This window comes from Ruditapes philippinarum, unplaced genomic scaffold (genome assembly GCF_026571515.1).
Source record: "Ruditapes philippinarum isolate M1 unplaced genomic scaffold, ASM2657151v2 ctg5429_1_1_1_1, whole genome shotgun sequence".
Classification (NCBI taxonomy): Eukaryota; Metazoa; Mollusca; class Bivalvia; order Venerida; family Veneridae; genus Ruditapes; species Ruditapes philippinarum.
Window position 1 is genome coordinate 103,132 of NW_026866146.1, and position 16,012 is coordinate 119,143.

Here is a 16,012-nt window from a genome sequence, read left to right on the forward strand (position 1 = left end):
ATTATACGCGCAACGCATGTCAAGGTCTATTTTACATGTACATGTATGTTAAGTATGTTCTGCCTTGGGCTGGAAAATGATCTGTTGCTATACAATTTGAATGAACTACTAAAATGTTTTAATTTTAGCCATATTTTGCCCCCCCCCCCCCCCCCAAAAAAAAAAAATAAATAAATAAATAAAGTAAAACGCGATGAATATGTAAATAAACTTTGTATAATTCAATCCGATGCATAAACACTTAACTTTTAAGACATGTGATTTTGCGATATAAAATGCGACAAAATAAAAATCAACTTGAATGTTCATGTATCGCGATATACAAACGCCTCTGTGAGAGACGCGAGGAACTTTAACACATAGGCGTCACGCCCAATACATGACGTTTGGTTGGGCGCAAGGAACTCAAGCAATGCATGGCGATGTGTAGGGCACAATGAACCCAAACAGCACACGGCAATGTGTAGGACGCAGTGAACTCGAATAATGCATGACGTTGTGAAGGATGCAGTGAACTCAAATTGCATGGCAATGTGTAGTGCGCAATGAACTCAAACAATGCAATGACAATTTATTTATTGATATTGGCCACCGGCCCATTACACCATTATATACATTAAGATATAATTTCTTGACTGGTGCCAGTACAGATTGATATTAATCGTAATAAATGATAACATATTCTTTGAAAAAGTTACAATTATTTTATTATTTTAACATGGTATGGAGTATATGTAACCGAAGGCAAAATCCTAGAATTGATCACAATAATTATAAAACATCTTTGATAATATAATTTGGGATGGAAATATAATTATCTAGCTTGTAGGTTTACTAAGCAAATAATACGTTTTCAATTAACAATACAAATATTTTAACTAGAATATTGCAAACAATTACTCACGAGACAAAAGTTAATTTACAACATTGCTTTAAGACATTGATCGATAAAAACAAAACTTTATACTTCCGTACCATTCACATCGAAATATATCATATTAACTGGAATATAACATGTATACAATGGTTCATAATAATGTTTATATTAAAACACACAAAATATTATTGAATAGTTAACCAAGGTGCGTGTCGATCTAAACTAAAAACAAAACATATATAAGATCTTCACTTATGGCTATTATTTGCAAAATAAGAAATAAATATTATAGCCTTAACATCAAAGGCAATAGTGCTTTGCTCAGACTAAAGCTTCGTACAACATTGCCTGAAATGTGAGTAATTCCATTTATCACATCACTGTAGAAACTTATTCAACACTGAAATTTCAAAATTGAAAACAACAACAAACTAATCGCTTCCTTAAAAGTAACATAAATGATGTTATATGCATATTTTCAAATCTTATATAATAACATTACAAATTTAAGTTTCTGTGTTACAACATACAAAATGCTTCCGTGAATATGATATCAACAATATAATAAGCATATCCTCAATATTTATTAATATAACATTTTCTAACTGTCAGTATTGGACATGAACAATGCATGCCAATGTGAATGGCGCAATGAACTCAAACACAAGAAAAATAAAATGGTCCTGAAAAATTAGCTGCATTTTCTTAATTCAAGGATGGGTAAACTTAACGGGTAGTTTCTTCTAAATATTCTACTTTTTAAATAAACCTATTCTTCCTTACTATAACTTAAAACATTTTTGCGGTTTTCGTACAAGTGTACCCCCTCAATACCGTGTTAACCAACGTACTTACTTTAATCTTTATATTGTCAACGATTTAATCTTTCAAAAGTTAAAGTACTTGAGGTGACAGATAAGAACGTCCTTATTGTTTAAATATTTTATTAAAATCATAACAAGATTTGTGAAATATTATGACGTACAATATGAACTTTTGCAAATAGTTCAACGTAACCCACAATTTTACATTATGAATTAATGTACTGTTGTCCGGGGTTATTATCGAAGAGCGGCCGCCACCCAGTGGTTACACTTAACATGACATGGTTTGAAAAGTTGAAACGTAAATGCAATATGTTTATTAAATATCATATAACGGTATAAATGAGGCGGAATGTGATAGACGATGACTTGAAATGCTTCAGAAAGCTTAATTGACTCAGTAGATTTTTTCAGACTAGAATTTTAAGATTCGGGCATGCATGTTCTGAAAAAGTTTTTTGTGTACCTAATATTCATCAGAAGCTTCTATTTTTCGCGTGTGTTTGTGCGGGGAACTGTACAATAACGAAGGTGTAGTTTGATATTTTCAATCATAAGCGCCCCAAATCCGAAGAAAATGCTGGTTCCATGTCAGATTCCATCACAAAGTGTAAATTTTTTGCTAGATAAGGATAATAATTTCAGTTAGTTTCAAAGAATTCTATATGAATTAAATCAGGACTAACAACAGACGGACAGACAACAGAAATTATCTGTATTATTAACAACCCAAAAATGTCATATCATTTTTTGCAAAAACGAACACACAATGAGAGGCGGACGGACGGACAGATAAAAGACAGATAAAAGACGAATATACAGCAGGGTAGACAGAAAAACAGAGGTAAACGGACAGACGGACAGAAACACTGGACACGGAAGGACTAAAATATATTGCAAGACGAACATAAAATCAGATAACAAATAAATTTATATCATGTCACCATGTGTTTGTCTTACAATGAATAACGCATTTTTTATTTATTGTATCAGGTAATTAAAAAGCAACAGCTACACTGAGTACAGTTCCTCAGCAAGCACTGTTCGCGACCTGTAAACGACCACTACTACGAATAGTCCACCTCACGGAGCTCTTTTGAAAAGGATACCTAAAGTGTGGGACGGGGCTCGGGCATATATTATCCCTGATTTAGCCACCAGTATAAGTCACCGCTCCCATCTAATTATCAATGAAAATATTTATAGTACAAACACTCAAGAAATATGAATTATAATCCGCTTAATTTATTTGAATTAATTATTAATTCAACAACTGTTGACTATAAACATGGAAATGCAAACTTCAAGTATCCAAATCTGGTCAGGCTGTACGGATTAACATTTTAATCCGGCGGCATAAAAACAATGAGAACTAAATGTCTATAAAATGCATTTTTCTGTCTCTGCCCAGCTTATCTCCGACATATATGAATATTGTATCTTATTAAAGTAAACATTGTGAAATGTATATTTTAACTTATATCAAATAGTTTTTATTTATACTGGCCCACAAATTTACCTTTCCGAATTATATAGGTATGTCGCTTATATCAAAAGAAAAAAAGAATAAAATAAAATGTTGGTTATCTTTTCACTTTTTTTTACTTGTATTTTCTCCTCTCTTTTATTCTTTTTCTCTTGTCTTTTCTTTTTTCCCCATACATTTGTACGTCTCAATACTGTGTTTATCATTCTTTTAAAGTGTTTGTTTATGCGTCAGAGTGATAAAAAGTTTAGATGATCGAGTAAAATTAAAATGTCGGTAAGGAAACCGGAAAAAACAAGTATATTAAATATACACGTTTGGCAGTGTGTTTTAAAAATAGTGTTTGAAAAGCCTTTTAAAAATACAAATAGCTATAAATAGATGAAAGGACTCGTCCGGCGACTGAAATATAGGAAAGTGACGCGTTACGATTTAATGTAGAAAAATTGTCTTGATTTTGAAAAATTTGATTTTTTTAATATCAATCTGAACACTTCTAAACTTTAAAAATCCACATGTATAAAAAAACTGCCTTGGATGCTTATTCAAAATCTAGATCTTCGTTTATAAGCACGAAAAATTTAAATAACCGTTACAGTCTATCACGGTAATAGAGGCTAGTTTGAGTAAAACATGTTTTTGATAAATGTGGTCTCAAAAGATTTTTTTTTCGAGTTTAAAATTTTTCATGTAGTAAAATAGCAGTCGTATTTTCTATGGATGGGAGGCGAGTATTCCGAAGATGTCTCAAGGCGTGGTTTGACTCTAGAGTCAAATGTAATATTATAATATTTGTAATCATATATTAACTTAATAAGGAAATGGTTAACCGTATAGTTATGACTAAAAACCATTACACTAATTTGTCTATCCCTTTTTTTACAGCCCCTGGGTATTTCAATACACACCGGCTGTCGGCATGCTATCCACTCAACCGGAAGTACTTGTGACAGCTTTAAACGTTTGATTTATCGAGAGCTTTAATAATCGATTTAAACTTAATTAGATAACGTTATACAGTTCATAATTTATGTCAAACGAATTTCAAAATTTTCAATATACTGTCATAACAGACGATAAATTAATAGTTTTGTTGTATTTTTACATTGATCTACCGACAAGCGTGCTTTTTAGCGCCATTATCTTTTTTAGGAATTACAGTTATTACGGAAAAATACCGGTCGGAAAATAAAAACGTACGAGGGAGGAAAATGGAACGGTGTCAGTGTTTTTGAACGCAAATTATTATGAATTTCGTGGCTAATACGAGTATGGATTATTCTACATAGAAATTCAACTATTTGGTGAGCTGATAATCAGCTGTTCGTATGTATGTTTAAACGGGCAAGATAACAAGAGTGAATTTTATCTTAAGATCCGCCGAAATATATACATGAGTTTTTCTTTATTATCTACATTGTATATTTGCAAACGATGGATTACTGCAGCGTCCGAAATTAACACAAAATGGAAAACCATTGAAACAAACTTTTTCTTTTTCTTTTTTTTAAAGCAATAAAATATAGTCGAGCTTTGATATTACGTTAACATTGTTATTCTTAATTGATTTTTTCTTTATTACCAAAACATGTGAATTTTAATTGGAATAATAGTGAATTTCGCCTAATATAATAAAAGCAACAATTTCGCAATACACGGAGTGACATAATAATTAAATTTAGATTTTAAAAGAGGGTGGACTATATACATAGTGTATTGGAAAACTTTAAGATAGAAAAGCAGAGGAACATAATTTTCAGTTTGTTTTCGTTGACCTTAGCAATCTGTTCGTATTTGCGTATTTCGGAATTGCTGGACAACCATGTTATTTCGCTTGACACTTTTCAATCTGCTGATGTTGGCGCTATTTGGAGTTGCAGGTAAATTGGAATGTTTATTGATTTCTCTGAAAAAAAGCAATATGTTTTAACCTTCATGTTAAATCTTTTTTACGGTTTGATTCTCCTCTCTTTTCTTATCAAACAGATCGAAACAGAACATGCAAAGTACCAATTGTCCATCATTGCTACGAACTGCTTTGATTTCTGTGCAAATTAATTAAATTATGAAAAAACAACAATTTTCCATCATTGCTATGAATTGCTTTGATTACTGTGCAAATAAATTAAATTCTAAAAAAAAATGTGCGTCGGCCGGGAATCGAACCCGGATCGACTGCTTGGAAGGCAACCATGCTAACCTTTACACCACCGACGCTACATATCTTATAGCAAGAATAGTGTATGAATTGTGATAGCTATCTGTCAAACATCCATTAAAAATATATAACTTGATATTGTACAGTATGTCATTTAGTTATATATATGTGCATATTTTATGGAGGCTGCGTTGAGCCATATTGTATATTTGCTATTTTGCCATAGCAAATGCGAAAGCAAGAAGATACGGCAAACCAAATGTACAGTATTCGCATTCTTTGGAAAAAAATATGTGTAGTGTTTTTGCCTTTTATTTGTCGTGTCTTTGCATTTTTGAATATTTGCCTTTTCAGTATTTTCGCATCATTGCATTTTTACTTTTTTGCATTGTTTTATTGTCACAATTTCGCATTGTTTCATTTTCATTTTTTCACACGTACGCATTGATGTGCGCATGCGCTTCTTCGCATAAATTCGTCTGCATGGAGAAAATTCGTCTGCAAAGAAAAAAATGCGACAATGCAGCAAAGCGAAAATGCCACAATGCTAAAAACGAACTCACAACTTTTTGTTTTCGCATTTCTTGCAGCAAAATGCGACATATCTAATGGATTTACTATGTCGTATTGACGCCCTTTTCTATTGTCCTTTTCGAAGCGAAAAAGTGAAAACCCGAACATAGTTTGGCTTTGGTAATTGTCATGCTAATTTTCATACAATTTAAATGTATCGAAAAGTAAAATACAAGTATTGTGAAGTTAACAAGGAAAGTAATCTAAAAATTAAAAACGGCACTTACAATCCACGCAAATTACTAACAAGAGGTCAAAAGATCAAGATATTCATGCAGAAATAGCCATTAAGTACTGCGTTAGAAACGCAGTAGATATATGGTGATAAATACTGCAATATCAGCTATTAATCGCTCATAATATGCAAATTAGTACTTAATACGAGGGTTGTCCCAAAATATCGTAGACAAAGTCTGTTACTCAATTAATTATAAAACAATAGAGTCGTCAAGCTCGTATATCTTGATCTGTTTTACTTTTCTAAAATCTTAAGTACATTTGTCTCTAGTTTGATTTTCTTGAAATATTTTGACTCATCTGGAGGCATGCAGCTTTAAACCTTCCCCGGGTTAGAGAATCCCTCGGGTAACTGATTCTGAGTAATTCGATCCTCACTTCTGTGGGATCGAATCCCGGCGAGTTTTTTTCAAATTACAGACCATTATAACTAGAGATACCGATTGCACTTTCCTTGCTTGGTTCTAAGCATTAACGGGGTATAGTTCAAAGATTTGTCACCCCAGCATGTAATCGGCATGCTTCCAGATTCATGCTTATTTCCTTTACTAGAACTTTTTGACACTGTACGTATTTAAAAGAAAAAAATAGTGTGACGTGAACAAAGGAAGTAATTAAAGCCTTACAATCCACGGACATTACCAGAAAAGAAGATCAAAATATGCAAAAATAGTCTTACTGCGTTAGTCACACAGTAGAATATGGTGATAGATACAGTAAACCAGTCTTGAATCGCACATAACATTTAAAATATTACTTGAATTTTGAATCTTTTTTTACTTCTCTTAAAATCTTAGAACAATTTTCTTCAAGTTTGAATTTCTTTATATACCTTGGCACATCTGGAGGCACGCAGATTTAAGTTGTCACCCCACCATTGATGTAATGTAATTGGGTGAGATATCGTGTCACTGATATGCAAAGCCTTATTTGAATGTGCAATAGAACTGCAACGTTAAAGTGTATTTAGATATGTATCTGCTGCTGCAAAAAGAAATGAAATGATAGCTGTATGGAACAAAATATGCCGCGTCACGACAAAACCAACATAGTGTGTTTGCGACCAGCAAGGATCCAGACAAGCCTGATTAGGATCCCTGCTGTTCGCTATCAGTTTCTCTACTTATAATAGGGTTTATTAGCGAACAGCATGGATCCTGATCAGACTGCGCGGATGCGCAGGCTGGTCTGGATCCATGCTGGCCGCAAACCCATTATGTTGGGTTTGTCGTGATGCGGCTCAAATATGCATATTTCCTTAAAAACGAATGGAGCAGGCGGCATAAAATCATTGCTCAACGGTTATTACTGTAATGTCTTCCAAAAAAGGGAGAATAACATTTTGTTACTGAGCATTTTATTAAGTTTATAAACAATTTTCATATCTGTTAAATAGCAGAGACATAAAGTATTCGTATAACTGTTGCGGGTATCTATCATTAGATAACAGAACATTACTTTACTGTTACTAAATTTTGTGTAAAAAATTTCATTAGATATTAGATATATTAAACATTGTGATTACTGCCAAAACAGAAATAATAATACAATAAATAAATAGCTATCTATATAAATGATAGACTACTTTTAAATGAAATGAGTAGCCGTCCGGTTAGCTCAATAGGTAAAGCGTTGGACGGTGAATCTGATGACCCGAGTTCGATTCCCGGACGGTGCAGGTCACTTTCGTTGTTATTGATCATGTAATCCTTTCTAAGGTCATTCGCACTGTACCTCTGCTCTGGCATGTACAGAAGTTTCAGTTCCATGCGAAAGTGAAGGCAACTAGTACTGGTAAACTGCTTGACAGTCTGCCCAGAAACGATGCGGTGTTTCAACTGTGCCATGGTGAATTCAGTGTGGCTTACCGACGTGATCCGGAGTAAAAACTACCAACACTATCACCACCTAAATGAAACGCCAAATTCTGACCAAGTCACCTCATACATACTAGTATAGGTCAACATACATTTTTTTTTTACTTTTTGCTACATTTATTACATTATAATTTCACATTAAGCGCTATACTCTTCAAGTGATTAGTATCTTACATCAAAATTATGCGTTCATTATTACGCCATTGTTAAACACAAGTTTGCTTATTCTTCACAAAGAAAAAAGTCATTTATAAGGCTCAGTGCGTCTTTAAAGAGTAAAACGCTTAATATACAACGCTTAAAAATCTTAATATAAAAAAATATTAAATATTTCAACAATAAATTATATTTGTATCGTACTCAAAAGGTCAAGAGGGTTGTAATATAGAATGTTTCTATTATTTAACACACATTGTACGTAAACAGAATAAAATGTTCCACAACAAATATCATTATACTGTTTCAAGTAAGCTTTTATCCGTTTAGCAAATGATTTCGTGCATCCGCCATTCGCTTTTAAGGCAATTTACTTCCATAGTTTTTGTTCATACAAGCATTTTGGAGGTACAACACGAAATTTAATGTATTCTTTTTTCAAACATTGATTTTTGCAGGACATAATTATACAGCTTTATACACTTTAAGAACGATTACATATAGCTTTATACACTTTAAGAACGATTATATATAGCTTTATACACTTTAAGAACGATTATTGTAAGGAAGGAACCACGCAGTTGAGAGCCAGTTGTTTTATGGTACTAAAATTTATCACATTATATTCAGACTCTAGAACCCCGTATGCTTACCACATAGAGTCCGAGCACGAGTCTCTTGTCGGACACATCAGCCATGATGCAGAAAAAGGGTCAAAGGTCGTTGCGGAAACCGCTGAAGAGCTGGCCTCAGAACATGGTCATGAAGAGACAGAAAAAGAGATTATATACCTAAAGGTTTTGATTGAACAGACGCAGAAATCACTCCATCCAGAAAAGGTTTGTATTAATAATATACAATCAAGTTTAAAATAATTATTCCTTTCTTATGGAAGGCCTCTTTTAAATCATTTATTAGTGGGATGTTGTGTTGCTTTTTATTTCTGTACAGTATTGTACGATGTAAAATGTTTTCGATTTGGATACAAATTTTAAAAAACGATCTTGTTCCCCAATAATTTGATTCTATTGATAACTTAAATTCGAAAATGGTTATTTTTTGTTCTACAATATTAATCCGAAGATCAAGTAAACACTACTGTATTGCAAAGCGTCCGATTTTGTTTGAATAGTAAAACATTTTAAATCATTCTAGAATAAAGACACAATTTGACAACGTGGTTACCCATAAATCATCTTAATATAATTAAAATCAATATTTTATTTTTGATTGTTCCATTACAGTTAACAACAGAAAATTTCGACGTTTCGATGGTAACGCATCATGACAGGAAGACAACTCATGGTAAGATTTATTTAATTTAACAACTAGATTACCTCCCTTTTCAGAACAAAGCTCTAGCGCAAATTTCATTCGTTTAAAAGTGTGACGGAACTTTTTTTTTAAATTACAATGTAAAGAGCGGTGTAATCATGTAAAAGTAATGTTTAAACGTTTCTAATGCGTGACGCGCCTTTACATTTGGACATACAAGTTTAAAACATTTTTTAATTAAATAATAGCTGTTTAAATCTAGATAATTGCGTAACCATATTGTTTCCTGTGCATTCCTAGTGACTAATCCTTAGATGGTAACAAGCAAAGCAAATTTCTTTAAAGTCAGCATTTTCTTACAACGACTTTAAAAAAATAGCATTGCATGCAATAAATTTTGAGATTTACTGTTTGTACGAATATTATCACCAATATTGCACCAAATATTTAGGTCAATTGCTTTTATTTACATTTATTATAAAGTTTAAAGATAAGTTGAGTCTTAGCTCAGTTGATATGAAATATAAACAAAGCTTGTCCCAAGATTATTTTCAAGGTTACTGTCTTGACAAGCAGTTCTGTTGGTCGGCTTCTTATTAATAATAAGATTCGAGCCCATGACCTTGTGCTTAAAGTAACATTATGCCTCAGAAGTAAATATATTTTTTTACTTCTTAAAAAGGACAAACATGAATTTTATAATGCTGAAAGAATGGCTTTAAAGAATGTTAATGTTTGATGCATGTTACCTGAAGAAAATAGCGATAAATTATTTGTCATCAGAATATCAAAATGTAAACGAAGAAGTTTTTTTTTTACCTACAAAAGTGCAAATTCTCTATAACTGTATTTATTGCCAAAAAGCAACAGATGAAAAAAGGGTTAACGTAATTGGCTAATGAGTAACTTTTTGGCTACTATCAAAGTGTACCAAAATTGAAAAGCTTTTGAGAAATAAAATAAGACAGCATTTGTGAGGCATAATGGGCATTTAAACTTCCAAAATACCTGTAATAAGATATATGTTTGTATCGTTCCTGAAGAGCGCGAATTCCATGTGTCACGGTTCAGAACTGTTCACTATATAGGGGAGAGGATGTGTAAGCGGCCGGATAGCTCAGTCGGTAGAGCCGCGGTACGGTATTCCGAGGGTCCCGGGTTCGAGTCCCGGTCAGGCTGCACATTTTTCTCACCCTGTGACATTTGGCGCCCAACGGGGGACCGTGACTGATAAAGCTCAGAGTTTAATTTACATTGCTCTGTAACTCTGTGAAATTCGAGGACGAATTTCAATATAGCAGGGGAGTATGTCACGGTTCAGAACTGTTCACTATATAGGGGAGAGGATGTGTAAGCGGCAGGATAGCTCAGTCGGTAGAGCCGCGGTACGGTATTCCGAGGGTCCCGGGTTCGAGTCCCGGTCAGGCTGCACATTTTTCTCACCCTGTGACACATGCACGAAATTATTGATAAACTTAATATAGTAATATAGCAAATTTTGTCGGGGCATTTTATTTTGTATACAAAATTTATTATGTTAACATACAATGTTCAAGTGCGCTGAATAACAGAGACATGCACTTTATGGTTCAGTGTTTTCGAGAATCTATCATATGATTATGACAACAACATACAGGGTGTTTCCTTATATGTGATACTCTTTTAATCAAATGTCTCGTTTATGTAAGAATGTCAGTAATAATGAAAAATGTACCATATTAAAGGGAATGCTGTCCATTTATAAAAGTGTAGTTTTTTCCTTATTTAACATACCAATAATATATTTTGGCTACGCTTAAAAACAGGGTCCATTTATAGCATATACTCAAAATGACGTCCATTATGGCGTCGCACCATCTCCACACGTTTCATGAAGTTTTCCATCACATTATTGCACATGTCACTAGTAATCTTTCTTATTTAATTAACATCTTATGGACTGTTTAAGCTGATCTGTTGTCTTTGTCTGCACTTTGTAGACTCTGTCCTTGAGATAGCCCAAAAGAAATAAATCCAAAGGACTGGGATCTGTCATCCAAACGGAAAAATCAAAGCGTTGGTTGACATCACTGTCTTTCAAATGTTGGAGCGCTGACAAGTATTGTATAAGGTGTTAGTTTGAGATCAAATATTAGAGTCCTGTACACACTTGTCACACTTGAGGAATTTGAAATATCAGAGAGAATTCTTCTTACAGACCTTTGTGGTGTTTCACTTATCACCTGTTTCACATCTGCAACGTTTTCGTCACTCCGGCTGGTCCTAGGGCTGCCCTGGTTACTGTGTCTCTGGTCAAGTACACTTCCATGCTGCTCAAATCTTTTAACTACTCTGCTTACTTGTAGCCTTGTCACCCTTCTATCGGCAAGGTACATTTTCCTCATTCTTCTAGTTACAGATATGATAGAATGGAGTTCATAGTACAATTTTATGATATCTTGACACTTTTCCATAGACAACGCCATCTCGAAAATAACAGATAATAATGACGTCATAGATGACGGCATGACGTTAACGTTTTCCCGTATTTTACGTCGCATTCAAAATGGTGAAGTGTCTAGTTTATTTTGGTATAAGCATTTTGTTTGTAGCTATAAAATCAGTAAAGCAACAATTATTTGAAAGTGTATCACATATTATGAAACACCCTGTATTTTTACTGTTAAAATTTCTGTTCATTAGACTTTGCTTCATTCCTTTAATTATAACTTGTAGAGGCAAGGAAACAATTTTATATTTTATATTCTTTTGCCAAAATTAAATTATGAAATTCAATTGTGACATAACACCAACTCGAACGCGCTAACGTCCTATCTCTACTAAAATATATGCTATTCTTGGGGTTAAAGAAAAAACCCTATTACGTTTTAAAAAGTATCTTTTTCCTTATAAATTATGTAAAAATGGATTTTTACTGTAAATAGCGACAGTATTCGCCTATCGTGAAGCATTTTATTACCCTTGACCCTTTCATTCATAGATAATAAAATGTATACGCCGCTATACCAACATGCGATTCTCTAAAAACAGAAGGAAAAAAGCATATAAAAAGTTACATTTAACCCTAAGCAACATGTTAAACATTTTATCGAACAAACAAAAAACATTGTTTAAACTTATATAAATCAGCTATTTTTGCGTTATATAAAACCGTAAAATGATTAAAGGGGGAATGGCTCATTAATTGCCAAGTCATGACATATTGCTAATGTAGGGGAAAATCGCCTGGGGTGTACATAACTTTTCACTCTGCGTTACATCAGCGTATCGGTAATTCTTTGGTTTATTTCGGGTCATTTCCGATTTTATTGCTACGTTCGGGACCGTAAAATTCAACGTACCGACGTGCTGATATACACGTTACGTCATGCACAACGTTATGTTGAAACTTAAACATGCTGCAAACCGGCGATATTTTAACGTTTTATTGACGAGCGCTCGTATCGCTCATATATGAGTTTCGTATTATAAGTAACACCAAATATACATATAATCTTGGTTGGATGTCAAAACTGATCTACAAATTAACAAATACATAGTCCTACGTGTCTTTCTACAAAACCATAAAATAACAACACTGTTGTGCGTTGTTGATTAAGGCTTTTTTATTATTTTATTACATGTGGTATATGATGAATGAATTTTACATTTTATGTTAACAAAACTAGACCGAGGCAATGATGGAAAAATACAAGTTCTTTGTCAGTAAATTTCAAAAATATAGTCAAAATTTGAATAATCAATCCGATTTATTATATCTTTAGAATATTTACAATGATTTGATAAACAAATAGCAGTATCGTCTTGATTTTATATTACAATATATAATCACACATATATATGCAATGTTCATGTATATAGAAAACTAATTTACCATGTTTTTCATTTGAGCCGCGTCACGAGAAAACCAACATAATGGGTTTGCGAACAGCATGGATCCAGACCAGCCTGCGCATCCGCGCAGTCTGATCAGGATCCATGCTGTTCGCTATCAGTTTCTCTACTTGTTATAGGGTTTGTAAGCGAACAGCATGGATCCTGATCATACTGCGCGGATGCGCAGGCTGGTCTGGATCCATGCTGGTCGCAAACCCATTATGTTGGGTTTGTCGTGACGCGGCTCATTTCTTATAAAGTAAATTCTGACAAATTGTAGAAAAAAAATGCTTTAGATAGTATGTCGTCTGCCTATTTAAGACGGATGTTCAAACACCACTTCATTATTTGTTATTTATGTAATATTCGGAGTACAAAATGTTGTCAAACATCTCGTAAAAATGCTATAAAAATGTATAAAGACGCTGAGCTCAGATATTTAGCCGCCATAGCTATTTGCTTCTACATTGTATTTTTATTATAGCGAATCAATCAAATTTTAGAATGTCATTCAGAAATAATTACATCATGACGTCACGTGATGTTTCTTTAATATAGTATTTTGTTCAATATAAACCTTTACTACTTTAGATTTAATATGTATATTTTTTCAGACAATACCAATACAGGTTCCAATACATTTAATCACGTGCCAACACATACAGCCCGGATGACAGGAAATGACGTATTATCCAGCCACGTGCCAGGGGTTCATTCTTTGCCGAACTCTCAGCAAATGACGAGTGAAACTAAAGTTATAACGTCCCATGCACAACCAACTTCCCCTACCGGAGGTATTTCATCAGCCACAAACACGCACAGCGGATTGCCACACCAAGTCCACCTGACAACGGCAAACACTGGTGTTCAGCACAACCAGCATCAGTTAAGAAACTTGATACCCCATGGCCATAATATTCATATCACTCATCTTGTCCATGAACCAGTTCACCCTGCCGTTAATAAAAGAAGCGTAGACCTACCGGACAGCAGGAAGACCTTCCGCGAAAAACGCACATTACGCCGTCGAAACAGACGTAACTTCGCCGTCCCCCCGGAACATTTTCAGCCACGTGCTGCCGTTGTGAGAGCGACCGCCCAGAAGCCGGTGTTTGTTGTGACGGATATTAAAACTGATTCTGAGACTCACGCGTTCTATGTTGACCCTGTAAACTATTACTTAAGAGTGAATGACACATCGCATTTTGGAGAGGAACATAAGATACAAATCTTTGTAAGTATATTTTTAGTGTTTCACCCCAAGGTCGTTGAGAAGGTCGTCATTTGCGTCCAGATACATGACTGCAGCTGTTGATTTTCTTAAAGGCCCATTATGTCCCAAAATGCTTTTATTTTCATATCTGAAAAGCTTTTAAAATTTGGTGTCCCGATAAAGTTTCCAAAACATTACCAATAAGCTATTTATATGAACCTTTTTTGCTTCTACTGCATTCTGGCAGTTAGTACCGATATAGTGATTTATCATTTTGTATGGAAATCAAAATACTACTCTGTTTATATTTTGTTACTTTTATGACAAATTATTTCCCATAATAAGCCATTTTTCCTGGTAACAAACATCAAACATGTTCTTTAAACCATTATTTATACGTTGGAAAACTCATATTAGCCGCGCCATGACAAAACCAACATAATGGGTTTGCGACCAGCATGAATCCAGACCAGCCTTCGCATCCGCGCAGTCTGATCAGGATCCATGCTGTTCGCTTACAAACCCTATAACAAGTAGAGAAACTGATAGCGAATAGCATGAATTCTGATCAGACTGCGCGGATGCGAAGGCTAGTCTGGATCCATGCTGGTCGCAAACCCATTGTGTTGGTTTTGTCATGGCGCGGTTTATATGTGCTCTTGCTAAAGACGGAAAAGGTTTTCGTTTCTGAGGCATAATGTTCCTTTAAATGAACCTGTCTAGCTTCCAACTTTGAAACTGTCCATTATGAATTTTACGAATATCAAAATGAATAAAAATATGCCAGCATACTGTATTGGACCTGGCCAAACAGCACATATGTGCGGACTGGCCTCGCTCTTCAGTGGTGACAAACGCTTATCCCATACGGTTCCAACGGGGCAAGAAGTATTATGATATTCAATGTCACCTTCCAAGCTACTAAAAAGGATCAGGTCAACAGGTCTTATTAATTATGTTGGTGAATATATCAGTCATTACTATCAAGATCGCAAAAACTCATAATTTATAAAGAAGTACGTGTTAGTGTTACGAGCCAGGCGTAACTAGAAAGAAAAGCCAGCAACAAACTTGTAACAATAACAAATTTATTACAGAAAAATTATTAAAGAAAAATAAAATAACAAATTGTGTTTACAAATACCTGAAGTCCAAATAAAAATGTAAAATCTAATGTCTAGTCTGATCCTGGAATGATCCTTTTTGAATAGCACAGTTAAAATCCAAGTTAAATCCAAGAACACTTTAGAATAAATTCCCACAATAAAATCCACAAGAATAATTTATTTTAAAATCCAAGCTCCAATAATTCACTTAATATCCAATTTGAATAATACTCCAAATATATTGATGACTTAAAAAGTAACTGATGACTTAAAAGGTAAAGAGTAATGAAAAATGTCTCCTTATATATATTAACAAAGAAGTTTCTAGAATAGTCTTCCATTTACTACAGTAAT

At 34.0% G+C, this 16,012-nt stretch overlaps 1 protein-coding gene and 1 non-coding gene across 2 annotated transcripts; one reads left to right on the top strand and one right to left on the bottom strand.

Moving 5' to 3' along the window:
• Positions 1–4,165: 4,165 nt before the first annotated feature.
• LOC132731479 (uncharacterized) lies at positions 4,166–14,573 on the top strand (the record flags this gene model as incomplete). Its single annotated transcript, XM_060717672.1, is given in 4 exon segments — positions 4,166–5,067; positions 8,819–9,027; positions 9,433–9,493; positions 13,954–14,573. Coding segments are annotated over 4 exon segments (948 nt in total), but the record flags the coding sequence as incomplete, so codon positions are not given.
• On the bottom strand, positions 5,333–5,404 carry Trnag-ucc (transfer RNA glycine (anticodon UCC)). Its single transcript has one exon. It is a non-coding gene; the product is annotated as a tRNA-Gly (tRNA).
• Positions 14,574–16,012: the final 1,439 nt, after the last annotated feature.